Source organism: Sus scrofa, chromosome 2 (assembly GCF_054392235.1).
Source record: "Sus scrofa isolate SSC_HxYL_T2T_F1_AM1 chromosome 2, Sscrofa_HxYL_maternal_Yorkshire_Landrace_v2.0, whole genome shotgun sequence".
NCBI classification, from domain to species: domain Eukaryota; kingdom Metazoa; phylum Chordata; class Mammalia; order Artiodactyla; family Suidae; genus Sus; species Sus scrofa.
In genome coordinates, this window is record NC_139384.1 from 109,872,916 (window position 1) to 109,889,119 (window position 16,204).

A 16,204-nucleotide genomic window follows, 5' to 3' on the forward strand; every position below is an offset into this window, starting at 1 on the left:
ATTTGCTCATCTGCAAAACCAAGTGGAGAGGCAGTCAGACCAGGGATCTTAACCAGATTCAGGTCTGCCTACTTCAGGCTTGTAAACAAGGAGTTCTGCCAGGGTTCATGGGCAAAGCAGGCTCCAGGCATGGTGAAAGAGCTAAGTCATAGCCCACCTTCTGTGAATCTTGGCTCCTACCACACAGAAAATGTAGGAGTTACCTGAAGTGGCCCCTTTTCAGTCCTGCCCAGATAGAAGCCAGAGTCATAGCTTCACCCATAGCAGAGTGTGACCCCAGCTCAGTCTGTCCGTAAAGGTTGGTGAGAACACATAGAAACTGTATAACCCAATAACTCACAATCCAAGAGACAGCAGAGATTATCATCCCCTGAGCAAATTCAGTGGTTCTATTTGGGTAGGAAATAGGCGCATGGATCAGCTTGAGCCAAAATCATGAACAAAGAGCCTATGTGGCATTAACTGTTTCTCTCACTATGTCCAGGTAGAGAAACTAAATTTGTAGGCACATTTATTGCTGAAAAGAGAGCCGTTAGCGCTTCTGACAAGGGAATCTTACCAGAGCACATTAGAAGCTGTATATCCCATCCCACAGCCCTGGGTACAGTGGCACTTGAACAAAGAGCACAGCCTATGACTTTCCTGTCTGCAAAGCAAAACCAGGGACCTCAATTATGATATGCTTGATTCAGGTACTCCAAACAATGAGCCATGCAGGCCCTGGTCCCTCTACAGCTGCCTTGCTTGGGCAGGAAAGTTAATTCATAACCTCACCTACTGCTGAGTTTAACACCAAGTCCTTACCACCCAGTAAGCCTTACCAGAGAATCAGAAAACTATGAACTCCATCCTATAGACTCACTTGGGTAGAGAATCAAGCCAGTGACATATTCTCCCCCTCCTTCCAATTGACCTCAGGGTCTATTTTGAGGCAAGGTAACTGAGCTCTAACAGCAGACCCAGCCTTTGCAAGGATGTTACAGCAGACAAATCCAGAAATCCAAACTGAGCTGACTAGTGAAGAATTATATCAGCAAAGTGAATATACAAAATCTGGCAGAGGAGACCACATACGCAAATGTACAGATGCCAACATGAGAAATCAGGTAAATGTGATACAACCAAAGGAAATTATATGTATCTATGAGCTATAAGACAAAATTTCATAATTATACACTTAAAAGAGGATAAACTTTAAGTTTAGTGAAGTACATGAACACACAGACAAGTGAAATTAGGAGAAAAAGGGATAAAGAAAATGAAAATTGAGAGAAATCAAAAAAAATACTTCAGAAGTCCTAGAGCTAAAAAATACAATAAATGAATTTAAGAATTAAATACAGAGGTTCAAAAGCAGACTCTTCAAAAGAAGAAGAAATAATCAGCAACCTGGAAGACAGGACATTTGAAATTATTCAGTTAGAAAGCCAAGAAAAGAAAAAAAAAGAAAAAGACTGAAGAAAGCCTATAGGACACATGCAATAAAACCAACAATATTCACATTATAGAAATTCCAAAAAGAACAAAAAGAGAAAGGGACAGAAAGTATATTTAAATCAATAATGGCTGAAAACTTCCTAAACTCAAAAAGAGAAATAGACATCCAAATCTAAGAAACCCCAAAGACTCCAAATAGGGCTACACCAAGACACATTATAATTAAAGTGCCAAAAAAGTCCAAGACAAAAGAATATTAAATATTAAAAGCAAAAGAACAGACAGGCATTATATACAAGTGAGCTCCTCAGACTATTAGAGGATTCTTTTCAGGCATGAAGAAAATGAGATGACATATTCAAAATATTGAAAGAAAATATCTATTAACCAACAATACTATATCTAACAAAGCTATCCCTCAGAAATAAGGGATAAAGACTTTCCAAACAAGCAAAAGCTGAGGAATTCATTATTGTAAATATAGAGTTAAATTTGGATTCTGTAATATGGTAATGGTTGTTTGTAATTCACTTTACAAAGTTAAAAACAAATGTAGTAAAAAAGAATCATAATTATAAAAATTTGTTATTACTTACACAAATTAAACACATGTAAATTGTAACATCAATAACCTAAAATGTTAGGGTGAAGAGGAATAAAAATGTAAGGCATTGGGATTCTATTGAAGTTAATAGTTTAAAATAGGATGTTATAATTTTTAAGATATTTTATGTAAGCCTCATGATAACTGTAAGGGAAAAACCTGCAGTAATTATACAAAAGGCCATGCTAAAGATCAAAGCACACACACACAAAAAGATAGCAGAATAACAAAAAAACAATGAACCTACAAAACAGCCAGTAAACAGTTAACAAAAGGCAATAGTAAGTCCTTACTTACCAATCGGTACTTTGAATGTAAATGAATTAAATTACTAGATCCAGTGACTAGTTTTAAAGGTACATATAGACTGAGAGAGAGATGGGATGGAAACAGATATTTCAAGCAAATAATAACAAAAATAGCAGGAGTAGCTATACTTCTATCAGACAAAACAGCTTTAAAAGTGGTAAAAAGAGACTACAGATTTCATTGCACAATGATAAAGAGGTCAAGCCATCAAGAATATATAACAATTGTAAATCCTTAAACACTAATTACTACAGTGCAAAAACTGAGAGAAGTAAACAGTAATACATTAATAGTTGGGAACTTTGATACTTCACTATGAACAATGCATCAATTATTCAGAGACAGGATAAGGAAAGAGCAGATTTGAATACCAATTTAAACCTAATAGAAACATACAGAATATTCTATCCAAGAAGAAAAAAATACACATTCTTTTCAACTGCACATGAGCATTTTTTAGGATAAACAATTTGTTAGGCTACAAAACTAGTCTTGGCAAATTAAATTTAAACCATGTCAAGTATATTCTCTGACCAAAATTATATGAAACTAAAAATCAGTAACAAGAAAAAAAAAATGGAAAATTCACAAATACAGTCATCCCTTTGGCTTCTTCCAGGAACCCTTGTGGACACCAAAACTCAAGACTGCTCAAATCCTTTATATAAAATAGTATAGTACCATATATACAGTCAGCCCTCTGTATCTGAAGAGGCAAAACCTGCAAAATTGGGCTAGCTGTACATGGAAATTAACAGAATCCTCCTGAAAAAACCAATGGATCAAAGAAGAAATTAAAGGGGAAATTGAAAAGTTTCTTGAAACAAACATAGCAAAACTTATGAGATATAGCAAGAGCAATTTTAAGAGCAAAGTTCATAGGGATAAACACCTATAGTAAGAAACAAAATCTCAAATAAACGATGTAATGATAGGCCTCCAGAAAAAAAAGAATAACCTGAGCCCAAAAGGTAGCAGAAAGAAGGAAATAATAGAGATTATAGCAAAAATTAAAAAATAGAGAACAGGAAAACAAAAGATTAACCAAAATAAGAGTTTGTTCTTTGAAAAAATGAACAAAAGTGACAACTCATTAAACAGAATAACCAAAGAAAAAAAGAGAAAGGACCTAAATCAACAAAATTATAAAGGAAAATGGAGATATCACAAGTGATGCCACAGAAATACAAAGAAGCATAGAGGCTACTATAGACAACTATACATCTACAAACTGGACAACTTAGAGGAAATGGAAAATTCTTAAAACAAAATTCAAAGACTGACTCAGGAAGAAATAGATGGTCTGAATATACCAATTCTAGCAAGAACATGGAATCAGTAATCAAAAACCTCTCAATGAAAAAGTCCAGGACTGGATTGCTTAACTGATGAATTTTACCAAATATTTAATGGATTAATGCCAATCCTTCCTCAAAATCTTCAAAAAATTGGGAGAAGGAACTTTTCTAAGCTCAATGTATGAGGTGAGCATCTCCCTGATTCCAAAGACAAAAGAGTAACAGCAAAAACCTATCAGAAAAGAAAACCACAGATAAATATCCCTGATACATATAGATGCAAATGTTTTCAATAAAATATTAGCAAAACAAATCCAGAATATTAAAAAGGTCATTTGCCATGATCAAGTGGGATTTATAGCTGGGATGCAAAAATTGGTCAACATATACAAATCAATTGATGTGATATATCACATTAATAGACTGAAAGAAAAAAGTCCTATGATCATCTGAACAGAGGCAGAAAAAGTACAAAAGTCAACATATATTCATGATAAAATTCTTAACAAATTGTATGTACAAGGGACTGTACCCCAAATAATAAAGGGCATATACAGTGAGCCCACAAGCAATAACATACTTAATGGTAAAAATTTGAAAGCTTTTCCTCTAAGACTAGAAAGGATGCATACTCTCACAACTCTCATTCAACATAGTACTGGAAATCCTCACCACATCAACCAGCAGAAAAAAAGAAATCAAGGCATCAAAATTTGAAAGGAAGAAATAAAGTTGTTTCTAATTTATAGGTGACATGACTTTACATATAAAAACCTAAAGACTCCACTATAAAAGAGGTCTAAACAATGAATTCAGTACAGTTGCAGGATATAAAATTAATGTAAAAGTAGCATTTCTATATGCTAACAGCAAATTATCTGAAAAATAAAACAATTCCATTTACAATAACATCAAAAAAAGATAAAGTTGGTGAAAGATCTCTACTCTAGAAACTATAAGACTAATGTAATAAATAAAAAAAGACACAAACAGAAAAGGATCCCATGTACATGGATTTGAATATATTGTTAAGATGTCCATTCTACGAAAAGCCATCTAATGATTCAATGTAATTTATATCAATATTCCAATGGCATTTTTTACAAGAGAAAAGAGTAAAGCAATCCTAAACTTTATATGGAAGCACAAAAGACTGCAAATAGCCAAAACAATCCTGAGAAAGAGCAGGTGGCATTACACTTTCCAAATCTGAGCAATGCTGTAAAGCAATGGTAATAAAAACAACATGGCACTGACATAAAAATAAACAGAGAGGTCAGTGGGACAGAACTGAGAGCTCAGAAATAAATGAAAGCATATATAGTTAATTAAAATCAACAAGGGCAGCAAGAATACTCAGTAGTGGAAAGACATACTCATTGGTATATGGTGCTGGGAAAATTGGATATTTACAGGTAAAAAAGTGAAACTAGATGCCAATCATAATGCATTTATATCTGTGGAATTTAAAACACAAGCAGGAGTTCCCGTCGTGACGCAGTGGTTAACGAATCCGACTAGGAACCATGAGGTTGCGGGTTCGGTCCCTGTCCTCGCTCAGTGGGTTAACGATCCGGCGTTGCAGTAAGCTGTGGTGTAGGTCACAGACGCGGCTCGGATCCTGCGTTGTTGTGGCCCTGGCATAGGCTGGCAGCTACAGTTCCGATTGGACCCCTAGCCTGGGAACCTCTATATGCCGCGGGAGCGGCCCAAGAAATGGCAAAAAGACAAAAAACAAACAAACAAAAAAAAACACAAGCAATAAAATCAAAAACAAATGTAACTACATTTAAATAAAAAACTTCTGCATAGCAAAAGAAACAAAGTGAAAAGATAACCTACAGAATGAAAAATTTTCAAATCATACATTTAATAAGGGGTCAATAATCTAAAATACATAAAGAACCCATACAACTCAACAGCAAATATATATACATATATATACATATATATATATATATACACGTGTGTGTGTGTGTATATATATATATGTTCAACATCACAAGTCATTAGGGAAATGCAGATCAAAACCACAAAAGGTAATACCTTACATCTGTTAGAATTCTACCTATAACATCTGGACTATGTACTTAGTTATTACTTATAGGAAATGAGTAGTAGAAATGTGTCTTAATTCTAAGCCAATGGAGTTGAGAAGTGAGTGTGCTTTCTCCTCTCTTATTATGTCATTCTATAGCAAACTTGGATCTAGTTAATAGATGTAGTACCACAAAAAGATGAAAGAAGATAGCATCGATATGAAGAACTCAGGCCAGGAAGAATAAGAGTAGTATTGTGTGTGTGAAGAATTATATATTTTTCTATTAATTTCTAGTGGTTTCTATTATGATAAACCATAAGCACTAGGATTTATTAAAGCAGTTAGCAATCTACTATTATAGAAAACAGTACCTTAACTTGAAACAAAAAACTTAAAATATTTTGCAGTGGTTTAGCAGTCAGGTGATAGGTGACAAGGAAATTAATATCCAAAGGAAAGCTTTCCTCTGAACCTCACATGAAAATTACTGAAGAATAAACTGTTCTAAGCAATAGGGATTTCAGGGTATATTACAGCAACACTCGTTAACTTAACTAATACAGGTGACTAAGTAAATGAAGTAAAGATCAGATAAAAATGTACAATTTTGAACTTTATATTGCCTACTTACAAAAATATATAGAACTCATTCTGTGAATGAGCAGCACCATGGCACAGTTTCCAGAAAACTAACTGGGCAAACAGTAAAATCATGAAGAAAGTGTGGTGATATAAGCAAACTGTCAAAAAATATTGAACAGCAGAAACCATAACCTCAAATAGAAGTTACCATGATCTTTCATGTACAGTTCATCATGAGTTGGAAACACTGAATTTTTTCAGAGCATCACCTCTGTACCATATGAATATTATATATAACACTTAGTGAAAAAAAAGTGCACAAAACCTCCAGATCCTAAGGCAAAGTAATGTAAACTGTTGCCACAGCTGCCATAGTGCACTTCTTCCTTCCGTTAGGATTCAGGGTTATAGAGGCAGTTTGGTTTCTGTGCTCATTTGCATTCTACATTTAGAGACTGGAGGGGATTTTTTGGAAAAAAAATGTAAAAATCTGCATAAAGGAGAATAAAACATTCCCTGGGAACCACCTTAACCTATATCCTAAGGGAGAACCTGTTTTCACCTTTTTACATTTCTGCTTAAAAATTATGCAAAAATATAATGGGATTTTGCAGTTCATTTAGGCTGTTTTCTTCTAAGATAAATGATAATAATGGAGTCTCATGTTGATTTTATCCATATGCATTTTAGTTATAATTAAAAAAAAATCCTGAACTCACCTCCTTCCATTGACATACCAAATATACAAATGGAACAATTTCCTGTGAAAGAAACCCAAAAACTAGCTGAGCAACTCTTACACATCAGGCAGACCAAATAAAATAAAATAAAATAAAAAGCACATACATATAGCAGAGGTTGAGACACAATCTCATCATAACACTACTATTGTCACAACCCATAATCAAGAACTCCCTGTAATTCTGAGCTTTTCTTTGAGGAGTGAAGAATTTGACTCCTGCAGCTAGCATTCCAACTTTTAAGATTTGTACCAGAGAGATTAATCCCCCTAGACATCTAGCTTTGAAAGCTAATGGGGTTTGTGTCCCTAAGACCCTCAAGGCTATTGTGAATTTAGCAACAATTCTTAAAGAGTTTGCATGGACTCACCATAATTATACCCTAGGGCTCAATGCAAAGACAGCTCACTGAAATGACACTTCTACTAAAAGAAACTCATTGAAACTATCTTAAAAGCTCAGCCTGAGAGGAAGGGATCTAATTTAACACACCAAGAGCCCATCGAAATACTCTCCAGAGACCTCAGAGATGGTCACGAGCCATATTTGTGTTCTCCCTTTGCCTTGCTCCAAGTTACTGCTATCTCCCTGAAAGGAACTTCTGACCTGTCTCTGCCTGGGTTTTGTGGCTGCTACCCAAGGGACACTTCTTGATCACATGGCTCTGATGACCAGCTGGGCTTACATCCCTGGGTTCCATAATAAAGTAACAAATGGAGAAATAGTTTTTAAATAGTTTTTAACAAGTTATGAACCCAGGACACAGTTCAGAGACACAGACAGAAACATCTAGTCTCCCAAAAAAGAGGCCTATTTATTTTAATAGCTCTGGCCTCAGGACAGGCTTATAATTAAACACACATCTGAGAGCCAACTAAAGTCCTCTCTGGACTACAAAGATGACTTTGTAGTCTCCCTCTGCCTCACCCCAAGTTACCAGTATCTCTTAAATAGGATCTCATGCACACATCTGGTACTCTAGCTTTTGTGGCTGCTGCACAGAGGCCTGGATCTAGTGGCCAGTAGGTTTATGTCCACAGCCTCACCAGGATTGTAGCAAAAAAAAAAAAACAAAACAAACAAACAAAAAAAGAAATCCTTAACTGACTGTCATCCCAGGGCTCAATGAGTAGAAACAGACAGAAATAATCATTTCCCGGTCTTTCTCTGAAATTTGCACATATTAAAACCTGCTGCCTGTGAATCTGGTTTCCAGTCAGCTTGAATTTAAATGTTAACTGAGATTTTTCCATTTACTACAAGGAACCATTCAGAAAAACGTAGGGTGCTTAGACTATCACAGAGGTTTTAGAGACAACCAAAAACCAGGGCAGAGTGGTATAATAGAGTTTATCTCCTACATGAGGCTACACCTGCAAGACTGGGATGGCTGGCTCTTTTATCTAATTTATAGAAACCAACACAGATGGTGAAGAAACTGAGGAATATGTTCCAAGCTAAAGAAAAAGGTAAAACTTCAGAAAAATTAGTGATTTACTTGATAATGAGTTCAAAATAAGGGTCATAAAGATACTAAGGTCAGAGGAACAATGGATGAACCAAGTGAGAATTTTAAGAACAGGATGGAAAATACAAGAAAATAACAAACAGAAATCTAGATGGGTTTTATCTGCATGGTAGATAAAGCAAAAGAAAAGATCAGTGAACTAAAGGACAGGGCAGAGTAACTGAGCCAGAGTAGGAAAAGAAAAGTGAATGAAAAAAAAAAATTATACGAATTAAAAATAAGTTACTCTAAAAAAAAAAAGATAATGGCTTAGAAAATTTTTAAAAAAGAGAAAAAATGAAAAAGAATGAAAATAGCTTAAGAGAGGTGAGAGAAAGGGGACAGAAAATTGATTTGGCTGAAATAGTGGCTGGAAACATCCCTAATCTGGAGAGGGAAACAGACATCCAGATCCAGAAAACCCATGACATTCCAAATAAGAACTCAAAGAAACCCTAACCAAGGCACATTATGATTCAATTGTCAGAAGTTAAAAACAAGGAGAGGATTTTAAAAAGCAATAGGAGAAAAATCAACTTGTTAAATACAAAGGAACCTCCACAAGACTATCACCAAATTTTTCAGCAGGAACTTAGCAGGCAATAAGGGAATAATATTCAAGGTGATGAAAGAGAAAAAACTTTCAACCAAGAATACTCTACCCAGCAAAACTATTTTCAGAATTGTAGAAAAGTTAGTTTTCAGACAAGTAAAACCTAAAGGAGTTCCTCATTACTAGAGTAGCCTTACAAGAAATATTAAAGAGACTTCTATTAGATGAAATGAAAAGGTGCTAATTAGTAACAAGAAAACATCTGAAAGAATAAATCTCATTGGTAATAGTAGATGTATAGTAAAATTCAGAATAATCTGATGTAAAGCTGGTGGGTTAATCACTTATGAAGATAGTATGAAGGTCAAAAGACAAAAATAGTAAAAAATCTATAAATAGAGTAATTTGATAATGTATATATAAGATTAAAAGCTGTAAATTATAATATCAAAAAACAAAACTTGCTGGGGGAGCAAAAATGTAGAGCTTCAGAACACATCTAACTTAAGTTTTTTTTTAAACTTAAAACAAGCTGTTATAAGTTATTTTACATAAGTTTCATGGTAACCACAAACTAAAAACATTTACAAGTATAACTCACAAACATATTCCAGACCATCACAGTAAAGTGAGCCACACATAACTAAAGTTATGTTTATACTATACTGTGGTCTGTTAAGCATGCAATAATGGAATGTTTAAAAAAAATTATATACCTTAATTAAAAATACAAACAAAAAATATTACAATAGTGACATCATATATCACCGTAAAATTATAATAGTAATGAAAAAGTTTGGGGTATTGTAAGAATTACCAAAATGTGGTACAGAAATATGAACTGAGCAAATGCTGCTTGAAAAATGGCACCAATAAACTTTCCACATGCAGGACTGCCACAAATTTTTATTGCTTGTTAAAAAAAAAAAAAAAAAGGCAGTATCTGTGATTATAATAGGGTGAAATAAAATGAGGTATGACCATAGTATAGACACAAAAGAAAAAGAGGAAGGAATCTAAGCATATAACTAAAGAAAATCAACAAATCAAAAGACAAAAACAGGAGAAGGGGAAATGAACAAAAAGGATTATAAAACATTCAGGAAACAATATGATGGTAATAAATCCATACAATAATTATTTTAAATGTAAGTGGACTAAATTCTTCTATCAAAAGACAGAGTGACTAAATGGATACAAAAATAAGACATCTATATGCTGCCTACAAGAGATTCACTTTGGGTATAAGCTACACACAGACTAAAAGTGAAGGAAAGGCAAAAGATATGGAAACTAAAATAAAGCTGAGATAGCCATACTTCTATTAGGCAAAATAGACTTTTAAGACAAATCTATAAAAAGGGGCCAAGAAGATCATTATAATAATGTTAAAGTGGTCGATCCAACCAGAGTATATAACATTTGTAAGTATTTATGCACCCAACATAACAGCACCTAAATATATAAAGCAAATATTAACAGACCTACAGGGAGAAATAGACAGTGATCTAATAATAACAGGGACTTTAATATCACACTTGTATCAATGAATAAACCATCCAGATAGAAAGCACAGAAATAAACCCATACAAATACAATCAACTGATTACGGCAGAGGAGCAAAAAATATATAATAGGGAAAGGATCATCTCTTTAATAAATAATGTTGGGAAAACTGTACAGCCACATAATGAAATAGAAGTACTCTTCAAAACGCACACAAGAAATAACTCAAAATGGGTTAAAGATTTGAGTATAATACCTGAAATCATAAAACTGTCAGAAAAAAAACATAGTAAGTTCCTTGATGTCAGCCATGGTGTTGATTTTTGGATCTGACTTCAAAAGCAAAGGCAAAAAAAAAAAAAAAATTTAACAAGTGGGATTATATCAAACTAAAAAGATTTTGCACAGCAGAGGAAACCAACAAAATGAAGAGACAACTTATAGAATGGGAGAAAATATTTGCAAATCATATATCTGATAAGGGGTTAATATCTAAAATAAAGAACTAATATAATTCTATAGCAAAAAAATCCAATTAAAGAATGGAAAGATATCTATTCAGATCCTCTGCCCAAAAAAGACATATGAGAAGATGCTCATTAATTATCCCAGGGAGATGCAAGTCAAAACCACAATGAGATATCATCTCATACCTGTTAGTATAACTTACCAAAGAGACAAGAAACAGGAGTTCCCATCATGGCTCAGTGGAAACGTATCTGACTAGTATCCATGAGGATGCAGGTTTAATTCCTGTCTTTGCTCAGTGGGTTAAGGATCCAGCACTGCTGTGAGCTGTGGTGTAAGTCACAGACACAGCTCAGATCCCACAGTAATGCGGCTGTGGTGTAGGCACACAGCTGCAGCTCCAATTCAACCCCTAGCCTGGGAAACTCCATATGCCTTGATGCAGCCCTAAGAAGACCAAAAAAAAAAAGTCAAGAAATAAAAGCTAGTAAGGATGTTGAGAAAACAAAACACTTGCACCCTTATGGTGGGAATCTAAATTGGTGCAATTACTATAAAGGACAGTACAGAGGATCTGCAAAAAATTAAAAATAGATATAACATGATCCAGCAATTTTAGTGCTGGGTATTTATCTGAGAAAATTAAAACAGTAACTTGATATCTGCACCTGCATATTTACTGCAGCAATATTTATAGGAGCCAAGCCATGGAAGCACCTAGGTGTCCATCAATGGATGAATGGATAAAGAAACTGTTGTATAATGTGAAACTGATATATAACATGAGTGGAACTTGAGGGTATTATGCCAAATGAAATAACATCAGATTGAGAAAGATGAGTACCATGTGATCTCATTGTAATGGAGTCTTAAAATGATGAAATAGAAGTTCCCTTGTGGTTCAGTGGCTGGGATCACTACTGCACCCTCGGTTGAATTCTTAGTCTGGGAACTGAGATTCCGTATCAAGCTTCTGAAAGCCATGGCCAAACAAACAAACAAACAAAACACCTCATATATACGAAGAACAGATTGGTACTTCCCCAGAGGTGGGGGGTGAGTTGAGCAAAACGGATAAAGGTTCTCAAAAAGTACAAACTTCCAGTTATAAAATAAGTCATAAGGATGTAATACAGCAAGGTAACTATAGCTAATCATACTGTACTATATATTTGAAAGTTGTTAAGAAAGGAAATCTTAAAAGTTCTCATCAAAGAAAAAAATGTTCAGTGATGGATGTTAACTAGACTTAATGGTGATCATTTTGTTATGCAAATATTGAATCATTTGTATGCCTGAAACTAATATAATATTACATTTCAAATATATCTCAATAAAAACCAAATATATCTCAATAAAAAATGAAGTGGCCAGAGTTCCTGTCATGGCTCAGTGGTTAACAAATCTGACTAGGTGCGGGAAGCCAAGAAAATACAAGAAGCCAAGGAAGGGAGCTTGCCTGAACGGTGCAATTCCGAGGGCAGTCTCCTAATAAAAAAAAAAGGAGGCCTGCCTGAACAGTGCAGTTCCAAGGACAAGCTCCTAATCAGGAAAAGGGGCCTATCTGAACAGTACCATTCCAAGGGCAGGTTCCTAAACAAGGGGATTTCTGCCTGCAGGGCACAATTCAGAGGACAGGCCCCAGAAAACAATAAGGCTCGCCTGCTGACATAGGTGGAAAACTAAATTTCCCAGGAAATAATTTCCATTTTGTGTTGCTGAGTAGGGATTGTTCCATGAATAACTTAGTCTTTTCTGTTATTCACTTGCTATTCAGTTTTTTTCAGTCTTTCCTGATTATTCACTTATTATTCTTATTTCCCATTCTTATTGTCCTGTGGTAATTTGTGACTTAGCAAAGTTACAACAATAGTATAATAAAAATTATCCTGAAGGACTTTTCCCCTATTTAAATCCAACTTAGTTAAAACATAGTGTTTATCTATTAACTAGTTATATAGTAACTTTAGAATTAGGATTTTAATGAGGTCCATAGAAGTTAGCCATGTCTTATCCAAAAAACCTAGCTGTGAGTTTTGTCTTTGATTTTAAAAGCTTTTTAGTGATAGTTAGTTTAATTAAGTTGGTTTATATTTACTCACAGTGTCTCCCTGCCATAACGCTTTGAAGATAAACACCAGTCTACAAACAAAGTTTGTAAATGCTAAACTCTTGTGTTTTATGGCCTCTTCAAAGTACTCACTAAGCTTAGTTAAGATAGAGATCTTAAAACAGGATGCATAGCTGCTATACCATGTAATAGTTAACCAATGTACTTTTAACACTGTAATGTAACCTGTAGTGAAAAACTGTCTATATAATCAACCACTGTTGCCAATAAAGTTTGAGCAGTCCAGTGCCCTGAAAGAAGGGACAAAGAGGCTGTCTCCGTATGTACATTCAACGACGTACATCCCTCTCCGATCGGAAAATGCATACTCCCTGGCCGCCAGAGCTGGCCTCCAGCAACTAGGAACCATGAGGTTGCAGGTTCGATCCCTGGCCTTGCTCAGTGGGTTAAGGATCTGGCATTGCCATGAGCTGCAGTGTAGGTCACAGACTCGGCTTGGATCTGGCGTTGCTGTGGCTTTGGTGTAGGCTGGTGGCTACAGCTCCTATTAGACCCCTAGCCTGGGAACCTCCATATGCCGCGGGTGTGGCCCTAGAAAAGACAGAAAGACAAAAAAAAAAAAAAAAAAAATGAAGTGGCCATATACAGTATCTTATGAGATTTATTTTGGTCTTATTTATACTGTCCCATGAGGTAATTCAGGTAACTTGGTTCCTTCGGCCTTGTGGCTCTGCCATTTGCTGGAACCATGCTGTCCTCTGCAACCAGCTATTATTGGCAGAAAGAAAAGATGAGAAAGATACATTTGCTTCATAATTTTCTTTGTAGCACATCATTTCTACTCACATTACTTTGGAGAATGGCGTGGTCCTATCTAGATGCAAAGTGGTGTGGGAATAGACTCTGCTGGCAGTGGCTTCCCAGTGACAACTCTGTGTCATGTGAGGAGTGTGTTTATTCCCACATTGGTAATAGAAAACATTTCACAAAATATCAGAAATGACATGAAAGTTTAGAAATGTAGAAGGTGGACATAGTCAGACTGAAGGGCAAAATCAAAGTCTAAAATCTATCTTGAAAAGGACTTCAAGACAGTAGTTGGAGAGGCAGTGAGGTGGTAGATTTAAGAAGTGAGACTTGGCATGGTGACCAGTATGACTTGGTGAGAATCACAATAATGATAGCCAGGAATTCCTATCTATTAACAAAGCTAAAATCAAAAAAATTAAACTCGTAACACCTATCCTCCTGAAACTCTTGCAAAACATTGCAGAGGAACGAATATTCCCAAAAGCATTCTGTGAAGCCAAAAACATTACCCTGATACTGAAACTAGACAAAGATACCACAGAAAAAGAAAATTGTAGACCAATATCGTTGATTAATATAAATGCAAAATCCTCAACAAAATATTAGCAAACTGAATCCAAGAGTACATTAAAAGGATTGTAATTATTTATTTATTTATCTCAACTTATTAAAAGCATTGGAATTTATCCAGGGATGAAACAATTTTTCAATATATGCAATTGATTTATTTATATTCAATTTATGTATTTATTTATTATTTATTGTAATTTATTAAAAGGATTGGGATTTACCCAGGGAGGGAAGGATTCTTCAATACATGCAAATAAATTTTTATTTGATTGAATAATTCATATTAAAAAACTGAAGAGGAGTTCCTATCATAGTGCCGTGGAAATGAATCTGACTAGGAACCATGAGGTTGAGGGTGTGATCCCTGGCCTTTCCCAGTGAGTTAAGGATCTGGGTGTTGCCATGAGCTGCAGTGTAGGTCACAGATGTGGCTCAGATCTGGTGTTGCTGTGGCTCTGGATAGGCTAGCAGCAACAGCTCCAATTAGACCCCTAGCCTGGGAACCTCCATAAGCCGTGGGCATGGCCCTATAAAGACAAAAGACAAAGACAAAACAAAACAATACAAAACCCTGAAGAATAAAAACCATATGATTTTCTCAATAAAAATATAAAAATTCAACACTCATTTTTGACAAAAACTCTCCAGAAAGTATGCATAGAGGGAAACTACCTCAACATAGTAAAGGCCATATATGACAAACCCACAGTCAACATCATTCTCCATGGTGAAAAGCTGAAAGAATTCCTGCTAAGATAAAGAACAAGGCGAGGGCGCCAATTCTCAGTACTTTTATTCATCATAAATTTGGAAGTCTTAGCCATGTCAATCAGAGAAGAAAAAGAAATAAAAAGAATTTAAATTGGGGAAAAAAAAAGTAAAACTGTCATTCTTTGCAGACGACATGAAGCTAAACATAAAATATTCTAAAGACACTACTAGAAAACTATTAGTACTCATCAATGAATTTGGTAAAGTTTCAAGATACAAAACTAATACACAGTAATCTCTTTCACTTCTATACACTAACAACAAAAGATCAGAAAGAGAAATTACAGAAACAATCCCATTTACCATCACATCAAAGAAAATAAAATACTTAGGAATAAAGCTACCTAATGAGGCAAAAGACCTATATTCTGAAAACTATAAGATAGTGATGAAGGAAATCGAAGATGACATAAACAAATGGAAAGATATACCATGTTCTTGGATAGGAAGAATCAACACTGTCAAAATGGCATACTACCCAAAGCAATCTATAGATCCAGCACAATCCCTATCATACTACCAATGACATTTTTCACAGAACTAGAACAAGTAATTTTAAAATTTTTGTGGAAACACAAAAGACCTCAAATAGCCAAAGCAATTTTGAGAAAGAAAAACAGAGTGAGAGGAACCAGGCTTCCTGACCTCAGACTTTACTACATAGCTATAGTCATCAAAATATAATGGTACTGGCACAAAAACATAAATATAGATCAGTGGAACAGCATAGAAAGCCCCCAAATAAACTCATGAACCTATGGTCAATTAATCTATGACAAAGGAGGCAAGAATATACAATGGAAAAAAAAAGCCTTTTCATTAAGTGGCACTGGGAAAACTGGACAGCTACATGTAAAAGAATGAAATTAGAATGCTCTCTAACACCATACACAAAAATAAACTCAAAATGGATTAAAGAGCTAAATTTAAGACTGCA

The 16,204-nt window shown here is 35.0% G+C and overlaps 1 protein-coding gene across 2 annotated transcripts in view; it reads right to left on the bottom strand.

The window, feature by feature from the left end:
- LOC102157568 (uncharacterized) overlaps positions 1 to 16,204 on the bottom strand; it is a 1,229,235-nt gene that overhangs the window by 157,853 nt on the left and 1,055,178 nt on the right. Inside the window, exons 7-8 of one of the 2 annotated variants that reach the window (XM_085014078.1) lie at positions 6,991 to 7,032; positions 2,153 to 3,880 (exon numbers count right to left, since the gene is read on the bottom strand). The exons of the other annotated variant lie outside the window; for it this stretch is intronic. Coding sequence (XP_084870204.1) covers positions 3,791 to 3,880; positions 6,991 to 7,032 — 132 coding nt within the window. The 3' untranslated portion in view covers positions 2,153 to 3,790. Of the gene's footprint in view, positions 1 to 2,152; positions 3,881 to 6,990; positions 7,033 to 16,204 lie in introns of those variants that run through there. 2 annotated transcript variants of the gene reach the window in all.